This window comes from Phalacrocorax carbo, chromosome 1 (assembly GCF_963921805.1).
Source record: "Phalacrocorax carbo chromosome 1, bPhaCar2.1, whole genome shotgun sequence".
In the NCBI taxonomy this organism is placed as follows: Eukaryota; Metazoa; Chordata; class Aves; order Suliformes; family Phalacrocoracidae; genus Phalacrocorax; species Phalacrocorax carbo.
The window spans coordinates 17,753,633-17,775,207 of record NC_087513.1 but is presented as its reverse complement, the minus strand read 5'-3'; the positions used below and the strand labels follow the sequence as shown (position 1 = coordinate 17,775,207).

At 42.2% G+C, this 21,575-nt stretch overlaps 1 protein-coding gene across 1 annotated transcript in view; it reads right to left on the bottom strand.

Moving 5' to 3' along the window:
• GRAMD4 (GRAM domain containing 4) overlaps nt 1-21,575 on the bottom strand; it is an 83,091-nt gene that overhangs the window by 30,260 nt on the left and 31,256 nt on the right. Inside the window, exons 3-4 of the mRNA XM_064445505.1 lie at nt 17,287-17,407; nt 2,203-2,323 (exon numbers count right to left, since the gene is read on the bottom strand). Of these exons, the coding sequence (XP_064301575.1) occupies nt 2,203-2,323; nt 17,287-17,407 (242 nt within the window). The remainder of the gene's footprint in view (nt 1-2,202; nt 2,324-17,286; nt 17,408-21,575) is intronic.

Here is a 21,575-nt window from a genome sequence, read left to right as displayed (position 1 = left end):
AGCTGTCCAGATCACATTCCCAGTGCATGGTCACAGGACTGGCCTGGGAACAGGAGTCCTCCACAAGAACCTCACAGAACCCCTTCCAAGCATGCAACTTGGCAGTTCAGGTCAAGACTGCACATGGACAGACCCTGCACAGAACCAGTGGTTTTGGAAAACCATTAATGGAAAATATCAGCCAAAAAACCCCAACTGTATTGGGTACTGAGGATAAGAGAGAAGGCCTGATTTATATAAGGCCTTGGCAAACCCACAGTTTGAATACTGCATGAACTCAGCCTCTTCATCTTTAGACACAACAGTTAATGAATGGCAACTGAAGTGATGAAAAGGATGGAGTACTCTTAAGGTGGCATTAGAAAAGCTAGAACTCTTCAATCTAGAAAGAAGAGTAAGAGAGGGAAGGACTGATCAGAGGTGGGAAGTAAGCTGAATGCTGAACAGTTATTCACCAAATCTCACAATTCTTTAACTATGAGGCACTTCTTGAAACCACTAAGAAATCTGTTAAAAAGGAAAGAAAATTAATTGCTGCTTTAGTAAAGAGTGGACTTCTGTAATGTATTTCCTCCATAGCTTCCCATAGTCGATAGCTCCAGCACTTTTAAAAGAGGGTTAAATAAATTCATGGATAACAGGACTGCAAACAGATACTGAAGTGAAAAGGCAGCAATGTACCTTCTGATACCCCTAAATACAGTGTTTGTGAATGCTTATGAGGATTGCTTGAGGGAACTGGGGTTGTTTAGTCTGGAGAAAAGGAAGCTGAGAGGAGACCTTATTGCTCTCTACAATTACCTGACAGGAGCTTGTAGTGAGGTGGGTGTTGGTCTCTTCTCCCAAGTAAGAAGTGATAGGATGAGAGGAAATGGCCTCAAGTTGCACCAGGGGAGGTTTAGATTGGATATTAGGAAAGATTTCTTCACTAAAAGAGTGGTCAGAAGTTGGAACAGACTGCCCAGGGAAGTGGTTGTGTTATCATCCCTGGACGTCTTTAAAAGGCATGTAGATATGGTGCTTAGGGATGTGATTCAATGGTGGACTTGGCAGGTTTATGGTTGGACTCAATGATCTTAAAGGTATTTTCCAACCTAAGTGATTTTATGATTCCACAGTAGTAGGAGGTATACAGGCCACAGAAAGCAACTAGGCTCACACATTTCCTATAAATAGCTCCTATTTCCATTCCTACAGAATGCCAGTGGACGGAGACTGCTGGCCTGACCAGAAAGGCATTTTTACACTCAGAAAGAGTACAGAAGGGAGCAGCAGGCTGGAAAGAATTTGTTTGGCTTTGGAAAACCTCATATCCAAGCAAAAAGTTTTGCCTGTTCGTTCTTGCTTCTCACCTCTAAGTAACTGGCAGTGCTTATCGCATGCCATTACCAACTCAGCCTGCACAACCTCCTGATGACAGTAGTTGATGGTGAACCACAGATCCTACTGCTCAGCCAAGTAATCTTAGCTACTGCTGAGGAAGATAACACACGCAGCTACATATGTAAGCGGCCTAGACCAACAAGGCCACCAAGCAGTTGCTATGGTCTTAAGATCTAAAGTCCATACAGCTAGGCAGACTAAGGAAAGACAACAACAAATGTGATGTTTTGCATCATCAAGGTGGGTGTCCTAAGGCTGAAAAGACTTAGGAGTATAGAGAGACATGTTTCCATTTGTCACTGCAGTGGCAAGGAAGGCTCCAACTCCAGTCACTCCCACACATTAAGGGTTGTGCTGTGGTACTGAAATGTCCTTGCTGCTGCTAGAACAGGAGTAACAAGGACTGGGCAGTCTGGAGGTAACACAGGTTTTGAAGAGGCAAAGCATACGCAATGGCACGGTTACGGCTCTGGCATTCAGTAGCACACAGTGCACGTTGGTAGCTCCAGGTAGGCGAGATCCCAGAGGGAAGGTATCAGAGAAGGTGAAATGAAGAATATCCCAACCAGACACGTGTGAGGACACCTCTGTATCTTGGACAGTATGTATGGTCAAGTAATTCAGGCATACGTGGGTGTACAAGATGTACTTTTACAGGAAAACAGACAGCTTCCCTCTCTGTGAGCTACTAATTTATTTTAAGAGAGCCTAGGCTAGAAACAGATGCTTTCACCAGAACTCTTCAGAGAGAGATCTCAAGTGGTTTTCAGCTTTACAATGAAGATATTTCTCTTACCTTGCTTTAGATATTTCTCTTACCTTGCTTTAAGAACTTCATTGACTTTTTGTTCTAGTTCTAATCTCCTCTGCCGTTCCTTTTCTAGCTCCTGCCTTAATGTTTCAGCATTTGTTTCTTCTCTCAGCTTCCTGAGCTCCTCCTCTGTTAATTAAGGGAGAAGAAAAAGATTTAGTTACCCTGAAGTATTTCTACAAGAGAATTATAACCTAATTATGACAGATTAGGTGGATTTTTTTATTTGTGCTATACCAAATATATTAACAAAAAAAAAAACCCACCAGAAAAACAACTAATCAAGGGCTAGAAAGACTTCTTAAAAAGCTCACAGCTCTATCAAGTAGAAAATGTTTAGTTACAATGGTTAACGCAAGGAGAAAATCAACTTTAAAGTTTTTTCTTTTCAAGATGCAATGTATCAAAAATAAGCCCTTTGTAGAAGCTACCTTTAACTAAGTACAATGTCACGCACCCTTCATTCCCCAAAGAAATAATCTGCTGGAAAGGCTGTCTATTGCTAAACCCAGTGGTCACAACAAGGAAAAAAAAAAGAAGTATCTGTTCTCTTCCCCCATGTCTATGGGTAGAAAAAATCCCCAAACACGAACTCACATAAAGTTATATGATGCCATATAACCCTCTATCCATCAGTTTCTGGCATCCTTGTATTTTTATGTAAGTCAGATGGCCCCATTGTGGACCTGAGTATCTTACAGTTTTGAGAAGGGGTTATGAGATGGGGAACCAAGTTCAGATTTTTACCCTTTTCTGAGGTTACAGTGTGCCCTACTAACTTCCATGTAATAATTTTTATAAAAATATATACACACACACACATTGACTTATACAAACACACATACGCAGTCTCACAACCTTTTTCATGAGAACCTAGTATCAGCTATGCATAAGGCTCTTTTGTGACTAATTAGCCTTGCTTTTTTGTCACTGGCAGTATCCTTGTTCACTACCTTATTTTACTCTAGAGCTACAACAGTGTCACTATCACTGATCACTTTTCCCAAAGAGAAGTGAGAAGAAGATTGGGAATCTTCCCCCCCCCCTTCTTAAACACACACACACACAAAATCAAAAAATTACTCTACATTTAGGTCTCTGGGCTGGTTTATAAGCTCAATCTCAACAATAAACAGTAGAACAGCAGGTGTATTTCAAGCTTTAAGCAAACCAGAACAGAAAATACTTGCTAATTCCACTATCAGTACAAACACAGGGGTTCAGACTTCATGTCATTTTACAAGATTTATACATTATGTTCTACCCTCCAGCAACCTCTTCTGCTTCTTTTTATATATTGCCCTGTAAATCCTTGATAATCAGGTAATTTTGATATCTGAGCCTTTCTGACTCCAGTCATTATGTGTTTTGAGATTGTCTGAAGCCCTAGTGCAAATACTCAGAAGAACTGATAAAGTCTCCCTCCTCTGCGGGAGGCCGTTGTGCAGTATCTCCGATCATTTTATCCACTGTGCAAGTTCAGTGGTGGTAGATTCCTGCAGCACCATGACACTTAGAGCACAGAATTAGGAGAGACAGCAAAAAGGTAAATGAATCAAGAGGGCAGTACATTGTGATGGCTTCCACCATCAAGCTGCAGGTTGAACTCCACCAAATTGAAAGGAGTGCTGTCATCTCGCCACTGATGCTTTGTGAGTGACCCCAGAAAGAAGAGTTGGAGCACAGAAACCAAGTCATCCTCCAGCAACTAAAACTGAAGTTTATTCCCAAGGGTGGGGTAGGGAACTTTCACTGTTACAGCAGGTATTGTCTCTTCTGTAAATAAATGGATGTAAGGGCATACCTATACATGGAGCTGTTCGTAATTATGTGTCCTCAAGGAATTTTAAATTCAATAAGAAAACTACTACCCTACTTTCAAGGGCTTGCCTTGTTCCAGAACAAGACCATGCACACAGCTGAGGGGAAACTTCTGTTGCACTTCAAATGCACTGGAGGTTGTGCAATATCATGAAGACATCACGAAAGTTCCAAAGCTTTACAAGGATGTTATCTTCTCAAGACCATTAAATGGAAAAAATTCTTCATTAAGCACTTTTTTTTTTTTTAGAGGAAGTGACTATGCATTGTGTGTACATAAGAAAACCACAAGTAGTGTAAATTAAACCTCAATGCCCTTGAAAGTCTATGCAGATCTTCCAGCTTCCTTAATTCCAGTTGCTCTAATTGCACTACATCTTGTTCCGTTAAAAACAAAATAAAACCCCCAGATACTTGACCAGTAGGATGACAGGCAGTGCCAGAGACGCAGAATTTCTTAATGCAAAGAGGCAGAGTGTTAAAGGGTACAAAACGAACAACGTAGAACTTCTGTAGAACAAAACAAGAAATACAGCATCTCATCATTAAGGATTGTCACAGCTTCACTTTTCATGGCATCTCCTAACTTCCAAGCACATGACTTTGCAATCTAAATCCACCCCACTATGACTGCTCTGGCCCCTACAACTCTTTGGAAGTTCTGTTCTTTAAAGCAGTGTTTGTGCTACCTTGACAGCAGCGTGGTCTGGTATTGTAAAACCTCTGTGTTTTGTTAAATATGTTTGCTAAGCAACTGAAACCATGAGCTGGGGGGAGGGGGGGAAGCAAGGGAAGGGAGTGTTCTTCCCTGTTCTCTCCCCTGAAATAATCTACAATTTGGCCAAGCTGAACTGAACTTACAGACGACATTTCTCTAGCCCTGAGGGGTCCTCCTGCAGAACAAGAGAGGTTGGCTACAAGGAGCGGAGGTTACGGACCCTTGAGGGAACCTGTAAGAACACTTTACCGTGGTATCTATATACTAAACTTTATAGATGAGTATCCTCCTTGACCATGAGAACAGAGTGCCCCTTGGATTTCATCGTCACACTGTCAAAATTCAAACATCCTCCCCCCTACACACCCACACAAAAGGGTAAAACGTAAAAGGTCGAGCTTCAGGTCCAAGATTAATCAGCTTCCATAATTTCCCTCCCAGGGGTATCAATCTCAGCTCCGTAACTCCTGCCAGGCAAGAAACTTTAAAATATTACAAAAGGCTCAGTGCACATTTTAACTGGACATGAGGTGATGTGAGCAGCCATAAAGGTGACCTGGTTAGAAGGGGAAAATTACTGAACAGAAGAAAATGTATGCTGAAATGGTGACAGACAAAATGCTTGCCAGCCTGGGAACCAGAAGCATCCTTGAGAAGTGCAGCTGGCCTCTTAGAAGTACACAGTTGGGTACCTAGAAACCGGTGACATCCTGAGATACCATAGACAAGTGCAAAAACAAGGAACTGTAACAGCAACTTACCATCTGAAAAGGTGAAAAGTAGTCTGGAAAAAAGGGAAAACATCCTGAGAAAATAAGAACTGGTAACTACCATTGGCTGACCTATCTGCAAGAACAGGAAAACAGTCTGGAAAAATAAAAATTGCCTGAGAGAACAGGAAACATCAACATCTGTTGGCTATTCCAGGTGAAAAATAGAAATTAACAGCATCTGTTGGCTGCTGAAGTGGTAGTGTCCTACACCTCCTTATTTCTCTATGATATAAAAAGGACTTTATTTTTATTCAAAATGAAGCTTCTCTCTCTGACAAATTCCCATGCTGCATGTACTTTTCGTTTCCTAAATGGGTTGAACTCTCCACACAAACTTTCTAAGAGATCTTGGACCCTTGCTAGGGGGAGGTCTGGTTTGTCCTCCCACTTCTGGGATGGTTGGGTCCCCCGCTGGCATAGGTTTGTCCTCCCCTCTGGGATGATCTGGCATGTTCTGAGATCTGTCTAATAAGCTCGGTACTGGTATTATTGTGAACATGCACATATGTGCACCTGTAAGTAAGCTATCATAAGTATTTCTGCTGTTATATTATTAGTAAGTTTGCTTCACTAGTGATAACTTTGTAGTAACCTGTAATAACATACGCCTACTTGGTTGCTGCCATACTGTTGATTGCTGCCAATAATTTATAACAGCTTTTCATATATATAGGCATATTTTTTTTGATTCATGTACATGTATTCACTTTATCAATCACAGGTATAGTTGCTAGTAGGGATTTTTGTGGTATTTTTGGAAATCTGTAATAAAGTAGAGAAATTTAGAGTAAATGCCTTCATGTCCTTGTATGTTGCAAAATCCAACCAACCCACAGTCACCACCTCTGTATAACCACAGGCTGGGTAACCCTTTAGGTCGTGACAGCAGGTGTGACCCTTCAAAAATGCTTTAAAAGTCTTTCTAACAGTCAACTTGTGCAGAAAAGCAGGACAATATTTTGGTAATGTGAGAAAAGGCAACAACAATTTTCAACTACATTAACTTCCATATTATTGCACTGTAAATCCTTAGGAGAGTTCACTCATAGGAAAGGCCACCATCAGCAATGCGTTTCACAAGTTACCAAAAAACCATATCCATTTCAGGTCTTCTATGGCATTTCATCCTCTATGAGGTATAACACAACTGTCGCACCTGCACTCTAAGGATTTGATCATTTAAATTTAAAGACTTAACAATTCAAAAAGTTTAGTTGATGCCATGTAATTGTTAAAAGACAAGCTACCCAGCATTTCATTGCACCATCGTATGTCATCAGCCACCAGAGCAACTGAAAAATTCCAATTTGCTCCCCAGAATACACAAGCCTGTAAGAAATATTTTGATTAAAAGCTCTTACATAGCAAAGTATTTAGTTCAGGTGAGACTGAACAGTATCTGGGTAGTATTTAGAAAAGAAGGATGATACATCAAGCTTGGAAGGCATGGCAGCAGGTTGGATTTCTAATTCAATACGGCATGTGCAGTAAAGCAGATATATCCCTTAAGAGGGGGATTGGAGGTAGATTAGGGAATCTCCTAGTAGCTCTTCTACATAATAGCATTCCTTCATAGGCCTACAGGTACGCTGCAAAATCCCACCCTGGAACAAAGCGACAAAATTTTAAAAAAGTCTTTCAGAGCACAGCTAGAGACTGCAGACCACTGTTCCTAGCTACCAAATCAGTTTAGCATTAAATTTAAGGAGACAGCGTTAGAAACTAGAAATGCCAAAAAGCGTACATGTACTCTGTCATATTTACGTGGGGAAACACCAGTGCTTAACAAGACAGAAATAACCCTTCTACGTCGATGTTAATTACGGCAAATCTCCCCACAACCCTTTGAACATCACCAGAGTTCAAGTATGTTGTTTAATTAGTGCTAAACGCACTAAATCCCAACCACAGACCAAAGTAGATCTCACCCGTCGCGCTGATGGGGTGAGATATTGAGAGTTTTCTCCAGCACAGGCAGCTTCTACCCTTGCCAGACTCCCAACTCCTACAGAAAGCTAATACTTTAACTTTGTCCCAACTAAACTGACTATATGACATTACTAACAAGATGTTAGGAGTCTGACAACATGTCTATTTTCATCACCATAGACCCTGAAGAGCTTTTAATCTTTATCTTAAACACAAGTAGCAAATGGCAATGCTGTGAAAGACACAGGATGGCTCCACCACCTGTGATACAAAGGAATTGTCTGACCAGCAAGCAGTGATGAAGGAAGGACCCACAATCAAAATCCTTGACCTGTTTTTTCCTATTTACAGTTATTTTGTTATTCCCTTACTCCTCTGGAGAGTTCACAATCCGTAGCTATAATTGGATACACCCTAATTGTGTGCTGTGTTACCTGTTCTTCATCTAATCTCTCACTCTCCTTCCTCAGGGCTTATGTCCTCTCCACCAGTGACTTGAGAATGAGAGACTGCCAAAGACTTAGCACAGATCCATCCAAAAGACTTCAGATAAAACATTAGCCTTTAGATCCCAAACATTCTAGTACTCTGCATGTCAGATGCTTGGGAAAGAAAAGGCCTTGCCTAAGCAATCACTCTAGCAGCTCCACTTTATTAGCTGTCCTTTCTTCTTTAAGTCACCTCTTAAGGTCATGTCCTTTTTCTGCTTGGACTTCACTTGGGAAGCACCAAGCTCACCTGCTTAGGAGGACTACTCTTCACATTTTAAGAAGGAAGAACCTAAAACCCCTCCCTTCTTAAGCCCCAAACTCCGGGTTGACTGTCTAACCATTCCTTTGTGTGGTTAGGTGGTCACTTCTGAAACAGACACCAGCCTTGTTCTTTACAGCTCTTCCAGAGCTAGACAATAAGTGGTCTGGAGAGTCATCTCAGCAGACAGACAGCAGCAACAGTGGGAAGAGGGCGGGCATACTGCCTGACTGTGGCATTACCTGATCACAGTTTTAGAAATTCCTTCCTACTATAACAATACTAGATACTATTACCAAGATGATTCAATACAACACTGTAAACTGACTTTTCAAAATGTTCTTCATCATTTTTTCCCCCCAGACATTGTCCTCACATTCTTTGCTGAAAAAGTAGGAATTTACATTATTGTGACCTTAGGTCCAGCAACCCTTTTACACCAATAGACTAAAGCCAACCTATGTTCACACTCTACATTTTTATTTTTTTATTCCCATTAATTCAGAAAAGCCACGAGTACACTTGGTGAGGCATAACAATGCGTTTCATCATCACTGATCCCTCTTTTGCCAAATGCTTCCTCAGAATTCGTTTTGAAATTATGTTTTATGTGGACTCCATACTACACCATTTAGTTTTTAAAAACATGTAGATTAAGGGGAGGTCCTGTTAAACTGAAGGCAGCAGCTCTCAGTCTCTGCCTAACTCAGAGGTGGTTCTTTATGACAACTCAGACACAAAACCAAGAATAATTATTTTCCCCTCTTTATCTTGCCGTAGGTATTTTGTGAAGCAACACTGAAGAGGCTAAGCATCATATACAAACATTTAGTGGCTATATCAAGTGAAACAAAAGAGTTACTGAGCCCAGCATCCTGTTTGGCGATGGTCAGGAAGTACTCTTCCACTGGCACAAGAAGAGGGACTTGTGGCAGTACCATCCGAAGCACCACCTGCCTGCAGTGCAGGAACTTCCTCTGCCAGAGGTGCTGCACGGTGCTAAGCACTGCCACGGCAGCCAATGTTACAGCATCTGAGAGCACTACACAAAAACTATTCCCAGTATATTGCGATTAGAGTTTCCTCTTTCTAAGAGCACAGTTTAAGGTGTCAGTGAAAGCATTAGCTACTTAGATAGAACAGAGCCATCTACAAGCCCTGATTCACCTCCACTCCACAACCATTAGCAGTTAGCGTCATAGTGAAATTCCCTACAACAAGAGTGAACTTCTGTCACATTTTTTTGTATCATTCAACAACTTATTTATTCAGTGGTGAGGAGTCCTAGGTGAGCAAAGAAACCCCTGTATGGGAAAGGTAAAATCAAGAGTGATCTACTACTATATAGGGATCAAAATGAGTTGTCCACACATTCAGCTACACAGCTAATCCTCAATGAGCTCTCATTCCTTCCTCCTCAAAAACTTCTTTCCTTGTTGTTCCAAAAGACTCATCCTGAACTACTACCTTCAACTGATCTTTGCTCAGCTACACTGTGTAGAAGAAAATAATGCTAAAAACATACAAAGATTATTTTTTTAACCCAACCGGTCAATGGATGGGAACAAAAAGTAAGAGATACAAATACTAATCAGATAAGGGGAAAAAAACCCACCAAAACAGAAACAAGTCTGCAAGAAGGAAAACTAAGGGAAGAATTATTATGGCTTTTTGGTATTTGAGAACAACTTGCTTTGTCAATTTAATGGTTTTCCATTGTGGTCAGGCCTCTTGCTTGTTTGCATGAGTCCTTCATATAGAAAAAAGGGGGAAGGATTTTCTAATAGGAATACTGGCGTCATAAAAAGCAGACAGGAACGTTAAAGATTAACTATGTTTATTGAGTGTATATTCTTTTCTCCTCCCTACCCTGTTTTATATAGGCATTTTGGTAGAGTGGAGAAGCGAAACAGTTAAATATAAAACCCACATTTTCTCTGTAACCTTTCCCCAGCTCAGTCTGGTTTAGCTGTACACATCAAAACGAAGAAGTGACCTGTCATATTCGGAAACAGTCACACCAATTTGCCTGAAAAAAAACCCTAACACAGGTTTGCCAGTTAAACAATCCCTCTTTTTACTTTTTTTGTTTCCATCCTTCTGTTGTGCCTCTCTGCTCTTTCAAAGGCAGAGCTCTTGCTCCAGTACTTACAATAAGCATAGCTTTTGAGGACCAATTTTTGAGTCTCTCTGCATACGCCTACAGGGCGGGGAGCAGCGTGGGATCTCTCTGTGCTGACAGGAAATAAGCCAACTCTGATCCAGAAGCAGCGGAGGGAAGGCAAAGTCTGAACCATCACCCTGCTTCTCAGTGCAATTAGCACTCCCCTGGTACTATTTTCGTCACCTCAACAGCAGTGTGAAGTGTTCTTCTATTTCATGTGATGAGGGAGGCTGATTTACAAAGCACATCATATTTTACAAGATCTTTCTCCTCTGTGCAAATTGGTCTAGTCTCCCCTCTCACCTTTCCTGTTATGTCCCACTTCGAGTGGGTGGGGATAGAGAGAATTATGATGTTATTACTATGGTATGTACAGAATAGTTATGCTAACAGCTAATTAGTAACTTTATATTTACATATAGTGGTTTCAGTGGAGCTTATTGTGTTTTAACACACACAGGATCATTTCCCCTTCATTATGGAAGGATTTTAAGCTAAGCTTCCTGAAAATATCTGAACTATTGTAAAGATCAATAGCTTATTGAGAGAGATCCCCATCTCAAAACATCAAGTGGGAAGTTTCCTTTTGCTAGATACACTTTTGCCGGCTTAAAAGTAATGAAAAGTACTGCTGCTCTATGAATTTTCAGAAACTTCAGAGTCTAAAAATGCCAGAAGAGTTGCAGAATCCATGCAAAATTAAAGGAACTGCAAAATTTTTGTCATTATTGCAGAAACTGTTTTCACTCCCTGTTTTTGGCAGAAGTGAAACAGGCTATAAACATTTCAACGTCTGGCTTGGAAAAAGCAGCAGACTCTTTCAGAGCTTTTATGTTACTAAGCTGGAAAGGGCAGGTTCCACATGGGGTTCCCAAAATCTCTGGCCCGGTTATACAAAAGGGACCGGCACAGCAGTGCTGACCACTGCCCTGCCTGAGCATTCACACTGAATCCACAACTCATGAAGCCAAGTTGGGCACCCAACAAAAGGCAGAAGCAAGAGCACACCCCACCTACATAACATGTTGCACAAGTGGCATCTGTTTGATCCGGTGGAGGAGCTAAAACAATGCGCCTCTGTCAGCGCAGTGCTGCACTTTGGTTAATCAGCCCCACGAAAAGGCGACGTGACAGCACGTGATACTCCTGGGTTGGGCCCTCCAGCATTCTGGCATCTTCACACCACCACGATTTACATGCTTTGTCCAATGATGAGGGCAGATTGCACAAGCTGGACCCAGAACAAGGACTAGCCCAGGACTCCAGCCTGCTGCTGCGCTGGGCAGGAGTCACACCCTTTCCCTCTCCCTGGTCTCAGGAAGCTTATGCTCTTGGGAGCCAAGTTGAGAGTGAGCAAGAGCACAACCCATCCTCTACCAGTCAGAGCAGAGTCCTTGCAGATGAGAAATGGAGGTCTGCATCCTCCTCTATCTGTACTGAGGCCTCCTAAACCCCAGTCAAGTGCTCTAACCTGCTCACGATTGCCTCTTCCAACAATGTTTGCAGGAAAACTGAGCCAGAGCTTCAGAGGATTTTTTTTGTCCAGGAAGACTAGACGTGAACTCGATATACATGGTGCATCATGTAAGCATCTCTGGGTATAAGCACCTACACCTCTTAATAAACTTTGTCTATTTTTGAGAAGCCTCTTAGTCATAAGTCAGACCTAGAAAAACTTCTGAACAAATTTGTTAGTACAAAGCACGTGAGAGTGGGTCTGGTAAACAGACAGCTCTGCAGCAAAGCCTGGACTCACATCTGTTTCCTGCAGCTTTGCTGGGTGCCCACTAAAAACATTCAAGAAGATTCCCCAGTAGTCACCATACATAAACCACAGTCCTCAGAGGAACTACACAAGGGTGAGGGACATGTGCAAATCTCCCAGGAACGACCTGTTAGCATCTAGGAGTCCAGGATTTTAAGCTGAAAGACAGGAGGCATAGAGGGAGGAGTAAAGTGGGAGAAGCCCAGGGTAAACTCACCAGCATCAGCGTGCTTTAGGAGCTCGTGCTGCAGTGTCAGGAACCCTTGGCCAGGGTTGACCATCTAGCAAGGTATGGCTGCTACAGCCCACAGCTGTTTGGGTGCCTCAGATAGTCACAGCAGCTACTTACTCTCCTACCAGAGTCTTCACCTGCTACACAAATCAACTCTTTATTCTACTTCAAGATTTCTGAACCAAAGGTGACTACAGGCTGCCAGGTCATTAAGACGACAGTAAAACCAATGCAGTGAAACTATTCCTCTGCTCTTCTCTAGCTCTGCTACTGCAGGTGTTTGACCCTCACAACAGGAGAAATTATACCAAGGGTGTTCTGACGCCGTTGGTAACTGGACTCTGACTCGGCTTCATAGTCAATTTGCTGCGTACAATTAGTAGGCCTGTTCAAGGAGGTATTAGCATTTCTGTACAGAATAGGACTTTGTAGTACAGGTCTTTTGCTGGTCACAACCACCACCGCACAATTCATCTCTAAGGTTTACCACTTTCTAACATCCCAGATCTGTCCAAGGACCATGCATAGTTTTCTAGAGCTCTGCTTTCATTAAGTCTTTATTCTGCTAGGTCGTTCTTCTTACAAAGAATCATCTGGTCATTTATACCAGAAAGTGGAAGCCAGAGAAAACACTGTGGAGTCAGCCATATACATGGTTTAAGAAGGCACACGTGAATGAAGAGTGTGGGGGAGCATAATTCTGACGACTTTTATAATGCTGGTATAAAAATCATAACCAAACCCAGCAGTTTTATAAGCCCCTAAAGACTCTTGCCACAGCATGCTGTACAGAGTGGAATGGAAAACCCTTGTGGGAGAGGGCTTTATTTCCTCTTAAAGCTCTTCATCTTCATGGGGTGCTTCTTCAATTTACCAGTTCATGACTAACCCTCTTCTCTAACAGCCACCTGGTTTGTTTACTCTTAGCTGCTGCTACCACCAACTCCTCTTCCCTGAGCTGCTAAAATTAGCACTGCAAAAGGCTTGAACATCCTTGTCTGGGAATTAGCTAATACTTCATGTGAACCAGAGGATGTACGGGTGCTTACAAAGCATCTTGTAGCACCTGGACCAGAGTGCTGATATCTGCAAAACTACCCTCCATAAGCAGACAAAAACAGTAACGGGAAGAAAAGCAGAACGCATACCTCAGTGAGGTGCAAACCGAAAAAGGCATTGCCTATCATTTTCTTTTTCAAATGCAAGAACAGGAAGCAAGTTTTTTATTCCTTGTTTAGATACAACTAGGCTTTGAAATGGAAGCACTAAAACCACCACTAACCGTAGCACATTAATCTAGCTACCCCAGTGCAGTAGTTGCCTTCCAAGCCTGAACTCAGCTAGCACCAAGGCAGCGTTCATGTGCATTGAAAACAAGGTCAGAGTAACACACAAAATCCTACAGCAATGGATGATTCTGATGGCAACAGCTCCAAGACAAAACTTCATCCGTCCACGTGCATTCAGAGGTCCAGCAGACTGAGCTCTTTGCACTTTTTGTTCAGCAGGTGTTCAAGCCTTGTTCCGCAGGAACCCACCCAGTACAGCAATATTGCCGGACCCAACATGCATTGAATGTTTTCAGCACTCCTGTACTATGGCTCAGAAGGAGCTTTTGGCTGGAGGAGTCAGAGCTGATCCCTCCCTTGCTTAAGATGTCATTATCCAAGATCCCTTCCTCCACGTGCCTCACCCTCCTGTCAGTCTGCAGCTTAAACCCCTCGCACTTCCAGTCACATTTTATTTGCATTTACAGCTATGCAACACGCTAAGCAATTCCTCTCCATCTCTTCACTAGGGAGAAGATTCATCTAGTGTCTTAGATTAAGATATTCTCCCTTACTGACAACTGTTTGTCTCCAGTAACTACTTGCTCCAGATTTCCTCTGCAGCTTGTAGAGGCTACAGTTTGGGTTGGGATGTGTTTCACTGAAAACACTACTGAACCAAACTGCACCTTTTACTTGTGCCTGGTAATGGCTGAATGGAGTTTAGAGAAGACTAACAGTTTGCTATTCCTTTAACCAGGCACTTGCAACTACAAACCCACACTGACTTGTAGCTGTGTTGAGTATGCGTAGATTATACACAACTTGTAGCTGGGAGGAAATGTCTCCTCTTTAAACCCCCTGGCTAACAACACACCTATACATATAAGAGGTATAGAAGAGGCAAAAATAAAGTTACAGGATCAGGCTGACAGGGATTAGAAACCCAACACATTAAAAAGCAAATACATGGAACTTTAAATATTTCCCTCACATAACTGCAGTTGCTTTGATTTTTGCACACCTAGCTGGAGGAAATGGAGTAAGAGAATGTGGCAAACAGTTTATGTACAAATACAATTATAGCAAGGTGTCCTTAAGGAATCACAGAATGGTAGGGGTTGGAAGGGACCTCTGGAGATCACCCTGTCCAACCCCCCTGCTTGAGCAGGCACACCCAGAGCGGGGGGCACAGGAATGCGTCCAGGTGGGGTGTGAATGTCTCCGGGGAAGGGACCCCACAGCCTCCCTGGGCAGCCTGTGCCACTGCTCTGCCACCCTCACAGGAAAGATGTTTTTTCTCATGTTGAGCTGGAACTTCCTGTGTTCCAGCTTGAACCCATTGCCCCTGGTCCCGTCGTTGGGCACTACTGAAAACAGTCTGGCCCCATCCTCCTGGCACCCACCCTTTAGATATTTATAAGCACTGATAAGATCCCCCCTCATAATGCCATAATTAAAAATAGTATGCAAATACAGCTGAGTGACTAACCTTCTTAAAACACACCTATTGCAGCAACAGGATTTAAAACGAATAATAATCAGGGTTTCTTCCAAGGGCAAATGAAAGTAAACAAACTGCACATTTCAGGAATATTTTTCTGCTCACCATCAGTTCATTTTTGGGATGAAAAATATAATGAAGCTTTTTTTTTTTTTAATACTAGAAAACAACACAAAACAAAACAAACCCAAGCTCAATGAGGAGGAGGATGAAAATAGAAGAATACACGAACCATATCCAAACAGTAAGCTCCTACTTCACTCCAACTGACACGCACAGTTACACATTTCAGCCCAAAATTTTGAATGTGGTGTAGCGGAATAAGGGATAAGCTTCACTGTGCACATTTCTCTACTAGTTTACCATTCTCTTGTTTGTTTTTATGTACAGACTTACAACCAACTTGCCAGGACAACACTATAATTGTGGCTACACCAAACCTCAGGCTTTGGTGAAGAGCTCTTGACCTAGCAGTAAGAGCTGGAGACACCCAGGACTGACCCACGCCACTCAGCTGAACTGCCCGTTGGCCTGAGCCTCCAGCCATATGCTCAAAGTTTACACGAAAGGGTGAGCTTCGTTACCTTTTACCTTGAACTTTGCTACAAAGGTCTGTACAAAGGAAAAAGATTCAGCTAAAAGTGGTAACATAGTTGATCAGAAGGTTTTCAAACTACAGCAAGAACCTGAAGAATAAAAATATTCACAAATATTCACAAAAATGTGCACCCCATGTAGTTACTGAAACCACATACTAAAGAATGAGAACGAATTCATCAGCCATGAAAGTGTTTGGGAACCATACCACGTGTTTGCAGCAAAAAGCACATCCTAGTTCAAACCAAGAATCAGCTCTGGGAAGTCGTACTGTTTGTTACACATCACATTACATCAGGAAATCACAAACGTCCCATCTAGTTTAAAAAACAATTTGATAATAGGAGCTTAAGCAATACGTCTTTGGGGATGGAAGGAGTATGTGGTTAACGCTGTACTGCACAGTTAAGAATTCAAATACATCACCAAAACCAACAAGGCAAGTCAAACAGAACTTTCAGTTTTTGCTTGATATTCCAGTCATGATACCTCTTCCAGATACCAGTGGAAGCTGACAGCAGCTCACTGTAAATTCTTGCCCAGTCTCCTTTATCATGCCTCCTTCTCATATTCAAGGGGAAAAAAATTATTTAAAAAAAATTTCAAAGAAATCTGGCCAAACGATAAAAAGTCACAGAAAATTCCAAATCCTTGGGACTATGCTGAAGATAATCTAACAACAAGGTTTGTGTTTTATAATCTAGAAGTTGAATAAAATCTATAGCCTTGTTATTTCAACCCTTAGAAAATATCTGACAAGCTTCAAACATAAAAACAAACCTCATTCTGAAGTTCAAAAATAATCTGTTAAAATTACCATTTGGGGAAGCAACTGAGGAAGAATTCTCATTTATTGATTACAGAGATCTCTACTTCTACCAAGTTAAAGGAATGCTTGTCTCCCATTTTCTTCAGTTCTAACCATCCTGCCTTAAAAGTCAGCAGTTCATATCTGCTAAGATAAAATCCCAAGTGTCTTACAGGTGCTTCTAGCCATGGATGAAAATTTTGTCTCATATATATGTGTATACACACACATATACATACCCAAACATAAAACCAAACAAGTAACACTTGAAATCTACAGATACTCTTAACTGTATTTCTTATACCACTTACCAGTAATTCATATACGGTTAAGATATATCTGTTTTAAGAAGTATTGCTTGTTGGAACTGCTACCAAGGAAATGCATTGGTCACCCCTTCAGAAATCTTTTCCTTCTTACAATTACTACCAGAAAAAAAAAAAAAAACAACCCACCTATTGGAACCACATTAAGGTTGAATTAATTCTAAGATAACCTGAAGATGTCAACATCAAGACTTCAACTAAGCAGCTTTTGTCATGTAGTGATGTATGTTCTGAGGAATGCAATGAGGAAAAGAAAATCCAAATGACCTAGAAACCTTAGGAATACTTTTAAGTTCCTCCTAGATAAGTGTCAGCCCACGTTCTTCCTGCACATAAGCCCACCTCAAAATTCTGATGCCAACTTCCACAGTTTAGAGAAGCCTTATTTCAGCAGGCTTAAGCCATTCCTTTCCACAGAACATTAATTTTATACTTACGTAAAAAGTGTTTTTCCAGCAAGGCTATTTCCAGGTGACCTTTGATCTCATTCAGTCTGTCAGATTCCGTTCTGTTGAAGTCCTGGACTCCTGAAGCCATGATGACGGTCCCTGGACCAGCCTAAAAGAAAGCCAGAACACACTGACAGCTCAGAAGTACTTTTTTTTTTTTTTTTTTTTTTTGACATTTAAATACATCAACTTTCTTCTGGGGCAGTAAAGAAACAGCCACATGAGAAACATGGAAGTTTCAACAACTCTGCATACCTCTTATTCAGCATTAAAGTACCAAAATGAATAAAAGCTAATGAAATGCACAGCATCTCTCCCACATGAGTTTACAAAATGCACTTCTGCAGACCTGAGTTACAAAAAACAAAGGGGGTTTTTTCCTCTCCCTTATCAGTTCTGCTGCATCACCATTTAGCCTTTCTTCTGCTAATTTAAAAGGCATGCTTACACTATCCCTCTCCTCTTCCCTTTTCAATGGATGGTCAATGCAACATACTTTACATACGAAATTGTGAAACCAGCAAAAGTAATACTTTACCAAATATTCACCAAGTTATTAGAAACCACATATTGCATATTTTAATATCTATTTATGGATGTGTAACTCTGAAGAGCATGGTCTCTCTGCAAGGAAGATCAGTGCAGGAAACCACCACCACCCCACCACCAGCACTGCCCAGTTACTGCTAAAGGATGTGGTTGGTGCCCAGAAGCTTCATCCTGGCAGGCCAGGAGAGGGGGTACTCAGGATGTACCAGCGCCCCTCGAACAAACATGGCACTAGAAATACTGCAGAACATAACAACAAAGCGACTTGATTAGTTAGCAAGAGCAGTGACAACTGCCACCTCCACGAAGGGTGTACAGAAAATCCCCAAGCCCACACAGCAGAAGGCAGATGATGCTGTCCTTCTCCCATAAAGTGGGCATTTCCAGACAGCAAGAGAAAGGGTATGTGAGGGCATCTCCCAGGTAATGGTTATTCAGGGACTGTGTGCAGTCCCCACTAGGTACAAGAAGTCTGTCAATGAGAATTATAGGAGCTTCTCCAACAGCTTATACTCAAAACCAAAGTGATAGATTAGTGTAGAAGCCTACATCTAAGACATGATCTCAAGACAAAAAAAGTGATTTATTTACCTACCATAACCATTCCCCTACCCCTTTGTTTGAGCTCTGAAAACATACAGGAGCTGTATTGCTTTCAAAAGTCAGCTTGCATATATTTAACCATAACAGCTTAAATTACATACTTATATAAATCCAACTAGTTTACAAGAGAGTTAATTAAAAGACATTTTCTATGGTTTAGGAAAGATGTACCTAAAGCTCACTGACAGCAAAGTACTTCACTGTTGGTAATGATTTGCACTTTTAAAATAAAACAGTGTGCCAATACCTATTAAACATCTGTTTTCTTGCTTGAGCTGAACAGATGCTGAGTTTAAGCCTCAGAATTTGTCTGTACATGCAAATTAGCACTCTGTAGGCATTTACTGCATGGTATTTACCTGGTACCAACTCCCTGCCTGGGCTTGCTCAATACAGTACCAGGCAGAGATACTATTTCCAGTCCTGAAAGCAGCAGTTACACCCACACCGCACTCTGCCAACACTGCCAGCCCCGACGAACAGAAGCTGTTACCTCAGCAGCAGCCCTGTGCTGCCAGCATGAACCATGCCATAGCAGAGACCAACAGACCCCAGGGTAGTCCTCACACAGTGAGCTACAGCCCAGCATCCTCCTCTCCATGCTCCAGATTTCCCGTTCGCACTTGCCTTTAGCCAGAGAGGTGCAGCAAGACATATCATTTGCAACCACTCCAGCTGCTGCTGAAGACTAACAGCTGTCTGTTTTCAGATGAGCATGGAATGGCAATTAACCTCTGTGTTGATTTCTTATCTATAGAGCTAGGTCATATCTATTTACGCAGGAAGATTTAGCATTATCACTTGCCAGGCACTTGGAAAGCCCCAAGGAGGAAGGTGTGGCTGAAGTCAAACAGCAGCACCCTTACAACACGCTCTACAGACAGGCAAAAGGAAAGCATTATTAAAATACAGATTGCTGCCCAGGCATTAAAGCATGGCTTTCTATATTGTATATCCACATCTGGTACAAAGGGACAATATCTGCCCCTAGCACGCAGGAGTTCATATGGAGCTCTCTAAAGAAACAGTGCCACTGCTTAAAAATAAATAGGTAAATAAATAAAATCACACACAGGTCAAAGAACAAGATGCTCCCAGGGTCCACGCATGTATTGGGTTTGCACGGCAAGGTTCTGGTAGTGGAGGGGCTACAGGGATGGCTTCTGTGAGAAGCTGCCAGAAGCTCCCCCCATGTCCCATAGAGCCAACACCAGCTGGCTCCAAGATGGACCTGCTGCTGGCCAAGGCTGAGCCCATCCCTGATGGTGGTACTGCCTCTGGGATAATGTATTTAAGAAGTGGAAAAACTGCTGCACAACAGCAGCTGCAAGAGAGGAGTGAGAATACATGAGAGGAATGACTCTGCAGACACCCACGTCCGTGAAGGAGGGGGAAGAGGTGCTCCAGCCACCAAAGCAAAGATTCCCCTGCAGCCCCTGGTGAAGACCATGGTGAGGCAGGCTGTCCCCTGCATCCCATGGAGGTTACAGTGGAGCAGATACCGCCTGCACTCCATGGAAGTGACCCACGCTGGAGCAGTTCATGAAGAACTGTAGCCTGTGGAAAGGACTTACATTGGAAAAGTTCATGGAGGACTGTCTCCGTGGGAAGGACCCCACACTGGATCAGCGGAAGTGTGTGAGGAGGAAGGAGCAGCAGAGACAATGTGGGTTGCAGCCAGTTCATCAGAAGACAGCACCTGGCTCCTGCCCAACCAGTCCCCAACCCCACATGCTGCGGTGGGGACAGGAACACAGAGACTGAGGTGAGGGAGGAGAGGAAGAAGAAAGGGGCTAGCAGATATCTAAGCATATTCAAGTCTTTGTCTTCACTGAAGATACTCAAGGCATTTCACCAAGAGATGAGCTACGTTTCAGAAATCCATCTAGTGAACCAGTTCCACTTTTGCTTCTTCAGAGATGTGAAATCATTAAAGTCCAGGATACCTTGACTGTGTCTCTTAGGAAGCAGGAAACAGCAAAAGATGCCTAGGACTGGGGACTAAGTGAACAGAATTCTTTCAGAAACTTTCCAAATGTGTGCATATGCTAAAGTGTTAGACCCAAGAAGTCTGACATCAGTTAATGGGTTAAAAATCAGCAGGTGCACATCATTAAACTAAACCCAAAAGGTTACAATTAATTACTAAGTTAGAGAAAAAGGAAAAAAATAAAAAATTCCACACAGTTAAAACATAAGGCTGCTTGCTAAGAATACTAGCAGCAAGATCATGCTATTCTCATGGAATAATAAAATGGTTTAACCAGAGTAGTAAGATACAGTGATACAAGTTTGGTGGAAAAGCAAGCCCATAATTTCCAAAATTAGTGACACCATAATGTGTTAATGAATACAAGTCAGAACTGTTCAGAAAACTGAGCATGTTCAGGACAGTGATATGGGAGACATTTAAGCAGATGCTCCTTTTGTCCCAGAAGACTTTTTTCCCCACACCAACACACCTCGTTGTGTCAAGAGGTGTTACCAGGCTACAAAGAAAAGAAATAAGGTCTATACATTTGCTGAAGGTCAATTGCCTGCCCTGGAATTTAAAAAGTACCTCTGTCTGAAGTTAGCATAACTGCCTCAGCTCCCAAATTAACCAAAAAAAATATCTTGTATTAATTCCAGCATTAGCTGGGGAAAGTTTCTTTCTTCTGCTGCCTCTGCAGGCTAGTGCTGTGATTTGGGATGGATTAACTACACTTTTAACTGAACTACGGATGCCCTTTCTTGCTTCTGATTCACAGTAAAAGCCTTGAAGGCTTCTACAGATTTCTGCTTTTCCTTCTGCCTCTCTTGCTTTGACAGTATTTGACACAGGAGCCCTCTTAAAATGTTGGCAATCACTATTACTTAGTGAAGACCATGCACAAGGCTTGGCAGTGCTTAGTAAGCCAGCAAAATGCCAGAGTTGAGCAAGGAGAGTCAGAGCCAGAGGGGTTAAAGAAAGATTTCTGACGATGACAGACTGCTTCTAGCCCACTATCAGAGTTCAGAGTTGCTGCTCCAAGCCACATCCAGCTCCGGATCTGAAAAACCACATCTACCCACAAATGTCTTTTCAAGCCATCTGCAGTTCGGGCTTTTCATAACAGCACCTCCCAGCCTGAGAGCTCTCTGCC